The sequence below is a fragment of the Mauremys mutica genome, chromosome 2 (assembly GCF_020497125.1).
Source record: "Mauremys mutica isolate MM-2020 ecotype Southern chromosome 2, ASM2049712v1, whole genome shotgun sequence".
Lineage (NCBI taxonomy): Eukaryota > Metazoa > Chordata > Testudines > Geoemydidae > Mauremys > Mauremys mutica.
In genome coordinates, this window is record NC_059073.1 from 245,928,090 (window position 1) to 245,941,434 (window position 13,345).

The 13,345-nt window shown below is 38.1% G+C and overlaps 2 protein-coding genes across 4 annotated transcripts in view; one reads left to right on the forward strand and one right to left on the reverse strand.

Moving 5' to 3' along the window:
• The window catches only part of ICA1 (islet cell autoantigen 1), a 129,516-nt gene extending 120,867 nt beyond the window's left edge, over positions 1 to 8,649 (forward strand). The window contains exons 16-17 of one of the 2 annotated variants that reach the window (XR_006576901.1): positions 4,889 to 4,953; positions 8,606 to 8,649. The gene's annotated coding sequence lies outside the window, so the exon portion shown is untranslated. Of the gene's footprint in view, positions 1 to 4,888; positions 4,964 to 8,605 lie in introns of those variants that run through there. The other variant, XM_045005214.1, reaches the window with a different exon arrangement.
• GLCCI1 (glucocorticoid induced 1) overlaps positions 1 to 13,345 on the reverse strand; it is a 111,873-nt gene that overhangs the window by 3,312 nt on the left and 95,216 nt on the right. For both annotated transcript variants that reach the window (XM_045005211.1, XM_045005210.1), the window contains exons 6-7: positions 9,830 to 10,040; positions 701 to 821 (exon numbers count right to left, since the gene is read on the reverse strand). In XM_045005211.1, coding sequence (XP_044861146.1) covers positions 701 to 821; positions 9,830 to 10,040 — 332 coding nt within the window. The remainder of the gene's footprint in view (positions 1 to 700; positions 822 to 9,829; positions 10,041 to 13,345) is intronic.

The window sequence follows — 13,345 nt, forward strand, 5'->3', positions numbered from 1 at the left end:
TCCTCCAGAACCCAACAACACTGCTCCTTAGCCAGCAGGGAATGCTACTGGAGCAGAACATGCCCTCCTGGCTCCTTCCATCCACAGGAGCTATGTGTATGCAACCTACAGCATAGTCGCAGTACTGCTGGTCAAGGGAAAAAGAGGTGAAGGCCAAGAGTTTAAATTCTGGTCTCTTGCACAATAGCACACAGTGGTACCCCAAAGCTACTAGGCAAACCCTCTATTGTAAATTTGCTAAGTCTGTATCTACTTTATACACATTCCCTTTCATTTTGTATATGTGTTTTACACATGTCAAAATATAGCTCAATACTGACTGACAAAAACTGCCTGCTCCCAGCATTTTCTTTTAAGCCAGGAACATTTTATAAAATGAACACAAACGGATAGGATTATAAAGAAAAGGGATTTATAAATGCTGGACATACTATTTTAAAACTAAGTATTCCATGTTTTCTTTGCGTCACTTTTCTAGTTTGTCTTTTATAAACACATTAAAAAGTTCAAGCATAAAATACTCCATTCCCCTTCAAGCCAACATGAACACTTCAACTTTTTGCCTGTTCAAACTCTCTAAGAACAGTTTGCTCCTGCAAAACTCATCAGCTGGAGTAGTTTATTCATCTGCAATTGAATAGGTTCAGTAAAAAGGTTTACTGCTTTGCAGATACCAGCTGATATAAAAGGCATTACTTACGACATTTCCTCAAAGACCTTCACTCGCTCACATCCCTCTGGGGGCTCTCGTTTGAACATGTAGCTGTTGTTTGGTTTGGGAGATGAGGCATACTTGGGCAACGGTGAGCTACTCCCACTGTCTGAAAATTTAAAGCAGTTATATTACACTAGTGATTGAGAGTGCTTTTTCATTAAATTTGATTTCCAAACAAGATGCCTTTTTCACAATTTAGCTTCTAATGCCAGTTCGCCTCTACCACAGTGCTTCCTTTATTGCAGACTATTTCTAACACCCTTGTATAGCACATTTCTTCTGAATAAAAGCTTCAGTGCAGCAGTAATCTACCATACAACAGCACATAATAGGAGGATATTTTTATCCAGAACACTGCAGATTGAATAAAGCAGAGCTGTAATCCTGGAAACAAATAAGTTCTTTATTATGTATTTCAAAAAATGTAAATGAACAGGATAATATGTATAGCACATGCAGAAGAATTACAAGTGGTTATGATAATGTGGAGTTCTGTATGCCTTCTCATTGCATAAACATGGTAATTGAAAATGAATGTATACAGCATATACTTTATTAAAAACCTATAGTCCTTAGCAGAAACGTTGCCCTCAACAGCCTCCTGAATAGCACAGGAGTTAAAGAAAATGAAACAGGTTTGTAATACAGATACCGATTCCTCCCTCCAACCTTGCCTGCATAATCTAGCTTTTAAGTACCTATAATCAAGTAAAGCTTTTAACATTCTTTGTATTCTTCCTTCTAAGCACCAACTGTATGATATGGGTGTTTTTTATTAACCTCTTATTTTCTTCACAGTTTTACTGTTCCTATTATAAAAGTGAACAGTAGAACCATATAGAGCTGATATACCTGAGATACTGTGCAGGTTTTTCTGTCTTTCTGATTTGTCAGAAAGTAAAGACTCATATTGAAATAGTCTGGTAGGTGCAACAGGATGATGTTTAATATTTGGGGGGGAACTCAAAGGGTTCATGTGGTCTGATTAAAAAGAAAATTACCTATTTTTCTCATCGTCGCTGTTTAACAACATTTAGTGTAAGAAGCTTCTATTGCACTGAGAAATTAAAATGTTTTAAATATTAATATGTTAATATATTTCCCACTGGAATTTGAGGAATTTCTTGGGGAGACATCCACCTTGCTGTTAACCTGTCTTTGTGATACTGGTAGCATGGGAGGCAGAGCTAACATTCCCCATCCCGGTTCATCATGAAAATGGAACATCATAGTTAAAGAGACAATGTCAACTTGAAATCTAGTCAGTTTCAAAAAAGGAGTTAAGGATGAGATTCAAAAGTGATTAGGAGACTCACCTGGGAGGTGAGAGATTCAACATCAAGTCCCTGTTACAGATCAGGCAGAATGGAAGTTTCTGATGTCTTAGCTGAGGCCCTAACCACTGGACTAAAGGCTATAAGGGGGGCCCCACCACAAATATTTTTGAAGACAAAACACTAACCTGGCTTTGGCACTTAACTCCAGGAGAGGGTTCATGGCTCTGAATCCCAAGCGGAAGAAGATGCTTTCCTCTGGCCCAGAGATAGACACCTAACTCCCTGGGAGGGGCAGGGCTTAGGCCAGACCCCTTCTCCTCGGCAGTTCCACTGGCTAGTTTAGGCAGCTCCCCACTCAGCACACTGGCTTTTGCAAATCCCTTTTTACGGCATCTTGCTCTCCCCACACATTGTACAGAGAGCCTGGGCACTTACCTCAAGGTTTTGAATTTCAACAGGCTGAAGGGCACCGAAGTCCTGCTTCCGAATCCCACCCTAAGAGTAATTTCCGTTTCTGTATCTGTCTGAGTTCCCCAGACAATTTCTGTGGGTTCACATGTACAGTTTCCTATTTTTGAATGTTTTATTTTCCCCTGTTGTATGAAAGACCAGCAGAAACAACAAGGGAAAATCTACTAACTGAGGCCACAATCTTGCACTGTGATCCACTAGCACAGACTCCCCACAGCCCAGGCAGAGACTCAGTGAATTCATTTTCAGTCCACTTTGAGAACCCACAAAAGAGTCTGCAAAAGTTCTGATATAATCATTGCTCATAAATATAAGATACTGAATTTTAATATTAGGTGTTTTGATAGATCACTATTTCATTTTTAACAGATGCTACCAACTTAGCCACACTTCCCTTTAACAGTACTGCAACTGATTTGAGGAAAATTTTTTCCAGTTTCTTTACTTCCTTAACAGCACTTCTGAACAGCCTGTTTCACTGTTTCTCCCTCAACAGTCGGAATGGACCTTTTAGTTACAGGATATTAGGTGTTACCTGTAACAAGATAGGTAAAAAGCTTGCAAACAGTAGTATGATTTGTCAAATTGACAGTGTCAAGATCCTTTTAGAATCTTTCCAATACTTGGCCAGCATGGCTGACCCCATAGAAAAAGTTCATATGTTGAACCCAGAACAGGAAGAGTAGACTGAAATGTGGGTGATGGAATGTAATCCTGTGTTCATTCCTCCTCTTCTAGCATTTAAAATTGAAGATCCAGGTTTCCACCTAAAATCTGTTTGGAAATGAGACTGTATTACTGTTCATTGCAGCAATCAATGGAAAACTGTAGACTAAACCTAAGAGAGATAACAGTTGAATTCAGAATTTAGTCAATTTTAAGAAGATCTACAATCCTGTTTAGACAGCTCATCAATTGATAAAGTTTTCAGCATGTTTGGATTTGTTTGTTGAAACTATTATAGAACAAAGTAAGTAAACAAATTGGTAAAAGTGTATTAATATCTACGGGTAGATACGAAGTAGGGGGATGATTAACAAGCTAACATAAGCTTGTGTGTGGGTGGGTGGGTGGGTGTGGGTGGGTGTATGTGTGTTACTTACAGAACAACAAGCCTTTCATTTTGGACAGAATGTGTGATTTTGATGTCTGAAGAATACATATGCTTATGAAGTGAATCACATAGTATGTGCTTTGTGCTTCATTTCATAAAACCTTAAAAAGTTTTTTTTCAGGGCTGTGGAAACAAAATCACAAGCCGGTAATTATATCAGTATTTAAAGCAGGAAGGACAGTCTTTACAGTTTCTTAAACTGGTATTCAGTAGTGCCAGAATCTCATATGGTAAAGTTTTTAGTGAAGTAGATACCTCCAGTAATAAAGTTCAGAAACATCAACTGTAATTCTAATATTTAAAAAATAAGTAATGTGTATTTTAATAATCCTGCAAATATTTCTTCCCAAACACCATCCCTTTGGGAGGCAGGGATGCATGGCTTCTTTCAAAGAAGTCATTATTTTATCATTCAACAGCTAGTGGGGTGTGCTCTACAAGCATATGTCAACAAAACAGCATACTGTACCTCCGTATCGGATCTTAACCAGGTCAAGGTTCCAGATTCCTAATGTCACTTCTTAGCTACTCTGAATGGCTGCTCTGCCTCTGTACCGTTAAGCACGTTTAACACGGATAACTTTTTGAAATTTCTAAAATGTTTTTTTTAAATACCACTAAATAGCCTGCATGGTGACTGAAAGTTTCAAATCCTATTTCCCCTCCATTTTTCACAGTACTGTTAGTTGTCAACACTGATTTTGCTGCTGCAAAATATGGTTCAGATGTATCTTTGTATCTTTCCCGTTTTGAGTAACATATGCTTAGTTTATTGACACAAGTTTTTAATATTGTCAGTGCTACAAAGCCAACAATGCCACAGAAGAGCAAGCTCAATTCTGCTCTCCTTGGAACAGTATCAATAACATTGTCAGTTACATTTCCAGTACCAGAAGACTTACTGCTGATGAAGTTACATGAGGAATGGTGAACACTGCTTAATTTTTTCATGTATTGGGCTGAATCTGCAGTGTTGGCAGTTAAAAGTCTACAATTTTAGTAAATGAACGAATCACATTTCATTAAGGCAGCAGTGATAGAAGATTAATAGGAAACAGTAAGATGTAATACTTAAGTTCAGTTTTTTCACTATTACTACAATGAAGACTGCCTTAGTAAAAGTTTTGTCTGGCAGGAGTTCCAAGTTACACAACTGTAAACTTAAAATTTAGACATTTTGAATGCTGTTTTATGCTTATGATTTAGAAAATGTTTACAATTTAACCAACTATTAAACAATATGATTATTTTTACTAATAACCACACACATTAAATATGTATTAAATATGTAACAATGTTTTTTATCTCTAGATATGTTTCAACAATGACAATACCGTCCTGTGACAGTACTTACACAAAAGGGACAGATGTAAGAGGTAACCTGCAAAGTTTAACTACTAATTTTGAGTGGCAGATGGACAACTGAAAAACAAAAAAAAGGAAAAGAGAAACTCTGCTAATGACCCTCAGGATTACTCTTTGTTTTGATAGGTTAAAAACAAATGGTATTCTTTATTTATACAGAAAAGTGCCTTTCTGCTTGTATTCTCTCCATACACTTTATAAAACCTTTACAAACCATGAGCCAGATCCTGCAGTCCTCATTTAGCCAAATCTCCCACTAAAAGAGAATTAAATGGGAGTTTTGGCCAAGACAGGATTGCAGGATACAGCTCCATATATAAAGGAGTCCTTTGAACAGCCATCACTGTATATTCCATCCCAGTATTAGCTGCACTTCAAACTAAGTAATAGTGTACAGAACACTAAAAAAATGTAGCCCAGGAGGTTTATCAGAATACTATATAAAATTGAAACTTTGGGTGCAGAATATAAAATCCAGGTAGACAGAATATAGTTACTCAAGCTGGAATTTAGCCAGGACATTAAGTCTTCGTGAAAATGCAATGGGACTTTTAGTAAGTACACAGGAGTTCATTTTTATATTTAACTGAAAAGATGGCACCTCTATCCGCTTGTTGCTTGGGGCACCCAGTTTACAGCACCATTCTGCAGCCTCCAAGTAGTACTTAAAAGCGAATACTTATCACTAAATCATTCAAGAAAAGGTTATACATCGTAAAGGTATCTTTCCCTATATAAAATATATTTTAAAGCAAGCTAGTTATACATTAGGATTGTCTCTGTCTAATTTACCTCTCTTGCCTCAAGTATAAAATTATCCTGTCCTACTTTCTTCCCTGCGTACTCATCATCTTTTCTTTTCCTCTGTCCGCAAGACTAGAATTACCTCAGTATTACTCTTCTCCGAAACATAAATGTTGCTAAAACAAATTCTAGAGGAACTGCAGTACATCAAGTATTTAGCAACTTAAGAGTTACTATGCTAGATTGCTAGGCAAGGGACCACTATGGAGGTAATCTGCATTTTAAAAAAATACTTTAACTGACTCTTTGACTGGTTGACTCCCTGATGAGAAACCAGATTCTACATTACAATTTTAACAGGATAGGTTTAGAGAGCTCAAATATTCCTCCAGAATACAGGGTCTCAAAGTCAATCCTATGTGCACTAGAGTCAAACCAATGTCACAGATCTGCAATAATGCAAACTTTGTAGAGTTGGTAGCCTTAATGCATTGAAGATGCCTCTTACCATACTATAGGCTAACCAATTTTTAAAACAGTGGCCATTAAATTTTCTCCTCACATGCTCTCACCAATGCTGTTTAGAATCACTCTCCCATTGCAGAAACTGTTATGATTCCCCTCACCAGAGTTTACTTTCATTTTCTATTGAAAAATTCATTAGATTAAGTAGCTCCTTATAGAAATGTAATCTAAACAGCTGATCTGGTTCAAAGAGCAGCAAATGAGGGCCTGTGGCCAAAGCACAGCTTTACACAAGAAAGAAAAGATGCTTTAGAAATGTAAAGCAGTGCTGTGTCTGGACAGCGGGCTGGCACCCCTTAATGCTCATGTCGCTCGATTAACTATTAACTTTCATTTTCTATTCAGAAAAACATCCGGGAGCAGCTTAATGCTGTTAATTATAATTTTTCAATAGTAAATCAAAATAAGTTTTTTTAACTAGAAGGGAAAACGAGGCCCAAATCGCGTAAGAAACAGAATACATCATCGGGGATTTAAAATACCTACATTTTGTTTGCATGTACTAGTAAGCTTTTCAAGCCTTAAAATGTCTGACTGCAAAGAAAGCCATACGGTATGTTGTTCATCTGATAGTTGAATTTTAATATAGCATAAGAACCCTTGAATCTGAAATTGTGAAAGTCACTGCATCCATTTTTCTAGCGCCAACAATTAATGCTGTTCATTAGCAATGCCATAGAGTTACTAAACTATGTCTACAGAAACTGGTTATAAATTTACTAAAAATAACCATGACCTTGGTTATGCTGTGACTGAACTTTTTTGGTGGTGGTGGTGATGGGTATTTCATAATACTAATATATACTCATAATATTTTCATAATAATAATTAAGCTATTTTGTCATATCTGCATGCCTAGTACAATAATATACTGACTGTACAACTTTACAAACTGGCATGTTTGTCGCCGATGCTATATGCATAAACATTAAGGTTGACAATCAGTAAAAACTACTATTACAGCCAGTCCTAAGATCCATGTACAGAGCAAATGCCACTGATACTTTTGAAGCTCAGTAGCAAAACTAAGTCCAAATAAGTAACTGTCAACTTCCTCAAAAAATAGAAGACCTGACATGTGAAAAGCAATTCAAATTTGAAACAAAATACTTCAGTTCTAGTCTTCATTTTCTAACCAGGAGATATCCAAGACATATAACTTTAAAAAAAAAATCAAATCATCTTAAAAGCCCACATTCTTAAAATATTGTATTATACTTCCACACAAATAAAAGATTTTCCTTTAGAATGTGAATACTCATTTCATTTGTTGTCAAGTTTAGATTTGTGCATTCCTAACTACAAATTGAATCTTTTTTTTTTCCCTTCGCTTTTTAGTGTGTGTGTTTTGAGGAAATACATTTGAACAAACTTACCTGTGAGTTGACTCATTTTTTTAAACTGTGAATGTTTTTGATGGTGGCAGTCTATTTAGTGATTTAACCTGGACAAAGCAACACAGAACTTGCAGATAAACTGCCCATTAATGAAAAGGGTTATCTATTTTTGTCCTCCCGGTCTCTGCTGATTTTGGAGCCAGGCCAATTCCTGCATTGTACCAATACTTTTTATGCGAGTCTGATCTTTTCTAGATAAACAGTTCTATAATTAATTCCTTTCTTCCTGAATTAAAGACAGACAGGTAACATTCTTCAGGATCAAGAACAGTCAGTATTCCCCATAAATAGACAATCTTATTGTATCCAGATTATATAATACTAAAAGGTGTATTAATAAAAAAATAAGCAGAGAATATACACAGGGAAGAGTGTAAAACCTTAACTGCACCACCCAGCATTGTACTGTACTTAGCACACTAGTGAATCAATTCCAAAAATCTTAGTTACAAAAATAAAATGAGTTTTTACTAAAGACATTCAGAAACCTTATACAAATTATCTCTGTGGAATCCATTGCCTGACCCTTTCACAGACGCACATTGTCCTCCCACCAAAATGGAGTCTGCCTCTTTAGCCCATTTAGACTTCAGTCACCCAGAAGCCATCGAGCCATTCAATTAGCAAACATTATTACCCAAAATCCACATATCAGATTTGTGAAAATGCTAAAACTTCATTCCAGGAGTGACACCCAAAGTTGCTCCTAAACAGAGGGCTCTTGTGATGCCAAAGCTACTAGGCTACTTGATGATTCTTCCAAACACATACACATCAGGGCAATTTAGACATTTTTAGTACCGTAATTCTACAAACATTTATGCATGTGTTTAACTGTAAACTTGTTAGTTATCTCAATAAAAATCAATGTTTCAATAGAAGCCTAAATTTGTTAATGCTGTATAGGAAACTGTTCTAAAACTGACATTTTCTTGAGTTAACAATGCTTACTTATATCTAACTGAAATAAGTTTTGCTTTTTATTTTAAATCTATAGCAAGAACGGACTGAAAAGGAGTAACACTACAATACTTTGGAAACTTTCATAAACAATTCACAGCTATTGAAATAATGCATCAAGAACAGGCTACCTCTAAATTAAAATTCCTGATCAAACAATCAATCAGTCAGTCAGTCTCTTTGGTCAGTCAAATAGGGGCATTTTACAATTTTTACTCAGGTTTACAGAAATATTTTAAGTTGACAGAACAATGGTACCACAGATGCAATAGATCTCCTGTTTAGTGAGCCAACTCATATTCTGAGCAAAATTCCCATCTGTAGAAGTAGTAGGTGATCAGGAAACAAAAGACAAACTACTAAAAGCATAACCTGGGGAACAAAAAACAACGAATGAACTGGCCAATCACAAAACAAATTAGATATTTAACTGAAACTAAACAACTATTCTGTCACTGTGTAGGTACTGGAAATTAAGTTTATGAATGCTGGGATTCCCCATTCACACAAGACATTTTCTCTCCAGCATCTGTGCTGTTACTACTACGAAGGCTAATGATACTACAGTGTACAGTATTGCTACTTACATCTTTGTGTACTACATAATTTATCTGTTAACTCTTTCAAATACTGGAACCCTACCAAGTTCCACTGCCATTTACAACCTCGACAGAGAAAAGTGAAAGATATTGGCAGTGGTTTTAATGTAAAATTTAACTAAGAAGTCATTCAGAAATCCTGTTTGGTTATGCAATGCAGCCAAATACAAATTGAGTTCTTCATCAGCAAGTTCCAACTATTTCCAGTGAGACGCAACAGTTTAGTTACAAATGTAATGTTAGAAAAATGCAAAATCATATTTTGAACAAGGTTCATAACCAATCAGATTCACCATTTTGATCAGCAAGTAACCCACTCATAAGATGAATACAGATTCTACATACTCCTTTATGAAACACTTTTTTGAACATATACATTGTGCTTTCTGCATTCTTCCTGCTATACCCTTCATATGTACTTATGACTGCTGTGCTCCTCTGACATATTTATGGAAGATGTTTGTGAAATTTCACAAACAAGAGGGGAAAAACATATGTACACAAACAAAACCAATTTTAAGATGAATCCTCATCTGCAATCCCACTACAACAACAAAACAACAAAAAATTGATGTAATGAGTAAAATGAAGGTAGTAGTAAATGCAGGACACCACATGCTATCCCAGTGCCCACATGCTCAAATGGACCGTTCAATTCTCACCTTTATCACGGTCATATAGCAAATCTTCTGTTGAGCAAGGACTCCCATCCTGAGATTCCGGAGGGCAAAAGGGAGAGACACATGGTGAGTGGCTGCTGCAGCTGCTGCTGCGCTCTTGGACAGAGGGAGTCTGTGTATCAATGCTACGTGTGCTACTGCTACGATAATGAGCAGGCAAGGGTGCTCTTCGACCATCAGGAATATCCAAAGGCTGCAACAGAAACAACGCTTAGATTACATAGGAAGGGCCTATACTAAAAGCCTTCAGCCTGCAAAGCTCCCACTGAAGACTCGGGTCTTGACTACAAAGAACTGTTCTAAACCAAGCATGTTATTTAAAAAGGAAAGAATGATAAAATGCACATTAACTCTTTTGCTCCAGGACAACTGCAGCTGCAACTATATTTCTTATACAAGTTTCAGGACTAGATGCATTGCAGTTTATCTTAGTGTGCTAAGATTTATTCTGCTTAAATAAATACTAAGGTATTTTTAAAGTAACAAAATGTTAAATAAATAACTGCTTAACTTCTCAATTTTGTTAAACAGAGATTACACTAGTATAGTTATTTCCAATAAGTTACTATCGTTACAAGAGGAAAAAAAATCACCTTAACAAAGATCTCCAATGGATAAGATTTTATGCTTTGGTGTAACTAGTTTTGGTGAGAGAGCACAATGAAAGATGAAAATATAATAGTATGTTACATGCCTAGTTTAAAAAAATACATAACGTTTTTCAACTGTGGCTTACCATTCTCTGGTCCACTGTTTAAGCCTCTTCTACCCACTCCCCTTTTGGTGACAATGACAAACCAGATTGGTGTACTCCCCCATTTGCTATTCTTCCCCCCAGGTATATAGTTTTGTCTTTGAGAACAGTGTTCTCTCAACATCTCCAGTCAAATCTGTAGAGCCCTGCAAACCTGTGGGTATCCGCTTTATATCTGCAGCGGGGGTGGGACGGGAGGTTGCTTGGGCCCCACACCCAGGGCAGGTGGAGGGTCCACACATACCCCACCCCTGGCTGGAGCTGGGTCGGGGAGAGCTGCGGAGACAGCTGTGAAGAGCCTGGGTCCCTCCACCTGTCCTGGGCAGAGAGGCTGGGGGGCAGGGGCACTCCCTGCCCACACAGCTCCACACAGTTGCCTGCCTTGCTCTTACCGTGGACAGGCTGCAGCTCAGAGCCGCTCCTCGGCTAGAGCTGGGTCCAGGAGAGCTGTGCCGGCAGGTGTGGGGACCCTGCGTGTCTCCACCTGCCCTGGGTGGTGAGCCTGGGGGGCAGGGATAGTGGGTGGGGGGCAGGGAGTTTTGGCAGGGGGTTGCTCAGGCGCCTCAACCAGGGTAGGTGGAGGGTCCACTGTGGCATCTCACAGCTGCCAGCACAGCTCTGGCTGAGGAGGGAGACAGCTCAGAGCCACAGCCTGGCCACAATAAGAGCTGGGAGGGCAGCTGTGGGGAGCTGCGGCGGATCCTCCACCTGCCCTGGGAGGGGGGCCTGAGCAGCCTACAGGCAGCTCCACAGGTCTCCCCCTCCCAGGCCAGAACGGAGCCCAGTCGGGGCGCTGTGGCAGACCCTCCACCTGCCCGTGGAGCAGGAGGAGGGACTGAGAGGATTCCCCAGCTGTGTCCCCGTCCCCCAGGCTCCCCACCTGGCTGAGGGCAGGTGGAGGGTCCACAACTCCATGCAGGCTTCCCACAGCTGCTCATGTGGCTCTCTCTGACCGGGCTCTGGCAGGAGGGCTGCCTCGGAGCCTCAGCCTGACACACAGTGTAGAGCCCTCCAAATCCACAGATAATTTTCGCGGACTGTGGATCAGATGCGGATACATGTTTGTGTATCCACGCAGGGCTCTAAAAATCTGAATTATATTGCACTTAAAAACAGGAGAGGGGGGAACAAATAAAACCAATAAACACACACATCAATTTTAGTCTCATTTAGGTGAGGACTAGGAAAGAGATTTTTTAAAATTTTATTTTAGCCAAAATGGTTCAGCCATTTCTGAGAGTGAGGCTAGGGGAAAATGCATTGTTTTGCCCTTGTTAAAAAAATTCTAGAGGACTTTTACTTTGAACAAATGGCTTGCTTAGCACCACATAGGAGCTCTGTGGCACAGACAGCATTAATTCTGGCACTTCCTAACTTCTGAGTGCTTTCACTTTATAACCTTAATAATGTTCTTTCAATGTGTTTTTTGTATGTAATATTATATAGACTAAATATTTCACAGTAAAAACTTCCTAAAGCTACTGATAACATGGGTAAAAATTATGACTACCTAGCTTAAATTTCACTTTTCTTTTCACATGCCACTGTGCATGGAAAAAAGAAAGCTGCAATCAAATCATATGAAACTGAGACTGTTAACTGAAACTGTGTTTTTATATATAGAGAGAGAGAGAGAGAGAGAGAGAGAGAGAGAGAGAGAGAGAGAGAGAGAGAGAGAGAACACCGCTTCTCAGGAAAGAAAACTCTAAACATAAATGGTTAAACTTTCACCAACAGTAAGTGCTTGGTAAATGTCCAACACAGCATGTCACGACATGATGTCTGAACACAAGAAACGAACACCTTCAGGGCCCAATCAGAACACATTTTCCTTATAATGATCGTTAACAGATCAAATGTAGATGCTTCATTTAGCAACAACTATCAATTGTTCTCTGAATTATTGAGAAAACATCATTTCACCTTACTCCTCTAAAGATGAACATTTATCACTAATCAGGAATTAGATTTCACTATAAAGAAGATTAACAAGTATGTAAAAAGGAAAAAAAAATCGCACCTCAAACAGGAATATCTTTAATAAGTCAATAGTTTTAAATACTTAAATTTTGAGGGGCAAAAATGCCACTGTGCAGTCAGGAAGTATATCACATACAAAATATTTCACCTTGCCATTAAACTAAGATTATGGAAAATAAAAATTTTCATTCTTAGACAGACACTATTCTATGTACGTTAAATGGTGTTCACTACTTAGAAAATGCCCACAGATATTTCAGAGACTACTTTTCTTCTGCAGAATTCTACTTCCCCATCATATAAAATCCAAGCCTCTTTACTGTACTGAGGAATGCAATTTAAAAAAACCCTGTAAAAATACCAACTGTAAACTTTCACTTTAATGTTTTTTGTGCAAAGTTTTTAAATTCCAGCAAATAAAAATCAAAATATTTTAAATAGCCTGAACGGCTTTTAACAACTTAAATCAGTGTTTCAAAATTACTTTCCATGAGCCATACCTATAGTTTATGGAGTATGTTAAAAATTGAGGTCTTCACAATTTTAAACTGAAGAAATGAAATAATGAATTCACAACAGCTGCTTTTACTTCTTATAATGATAAATTCATGGAAAACTACATGAACATTTTTGTACCGAGAGTGTTTTTGGTAAGAGAATCAAGTCATGTGTGTTAGTCTTTTGCATACTGACAGAATGCTAACTGAGCCCAGACAATGACAGCTATTTGTCTCCCTCTCTTTCTTGCAAAAAAGTCCTTTAAG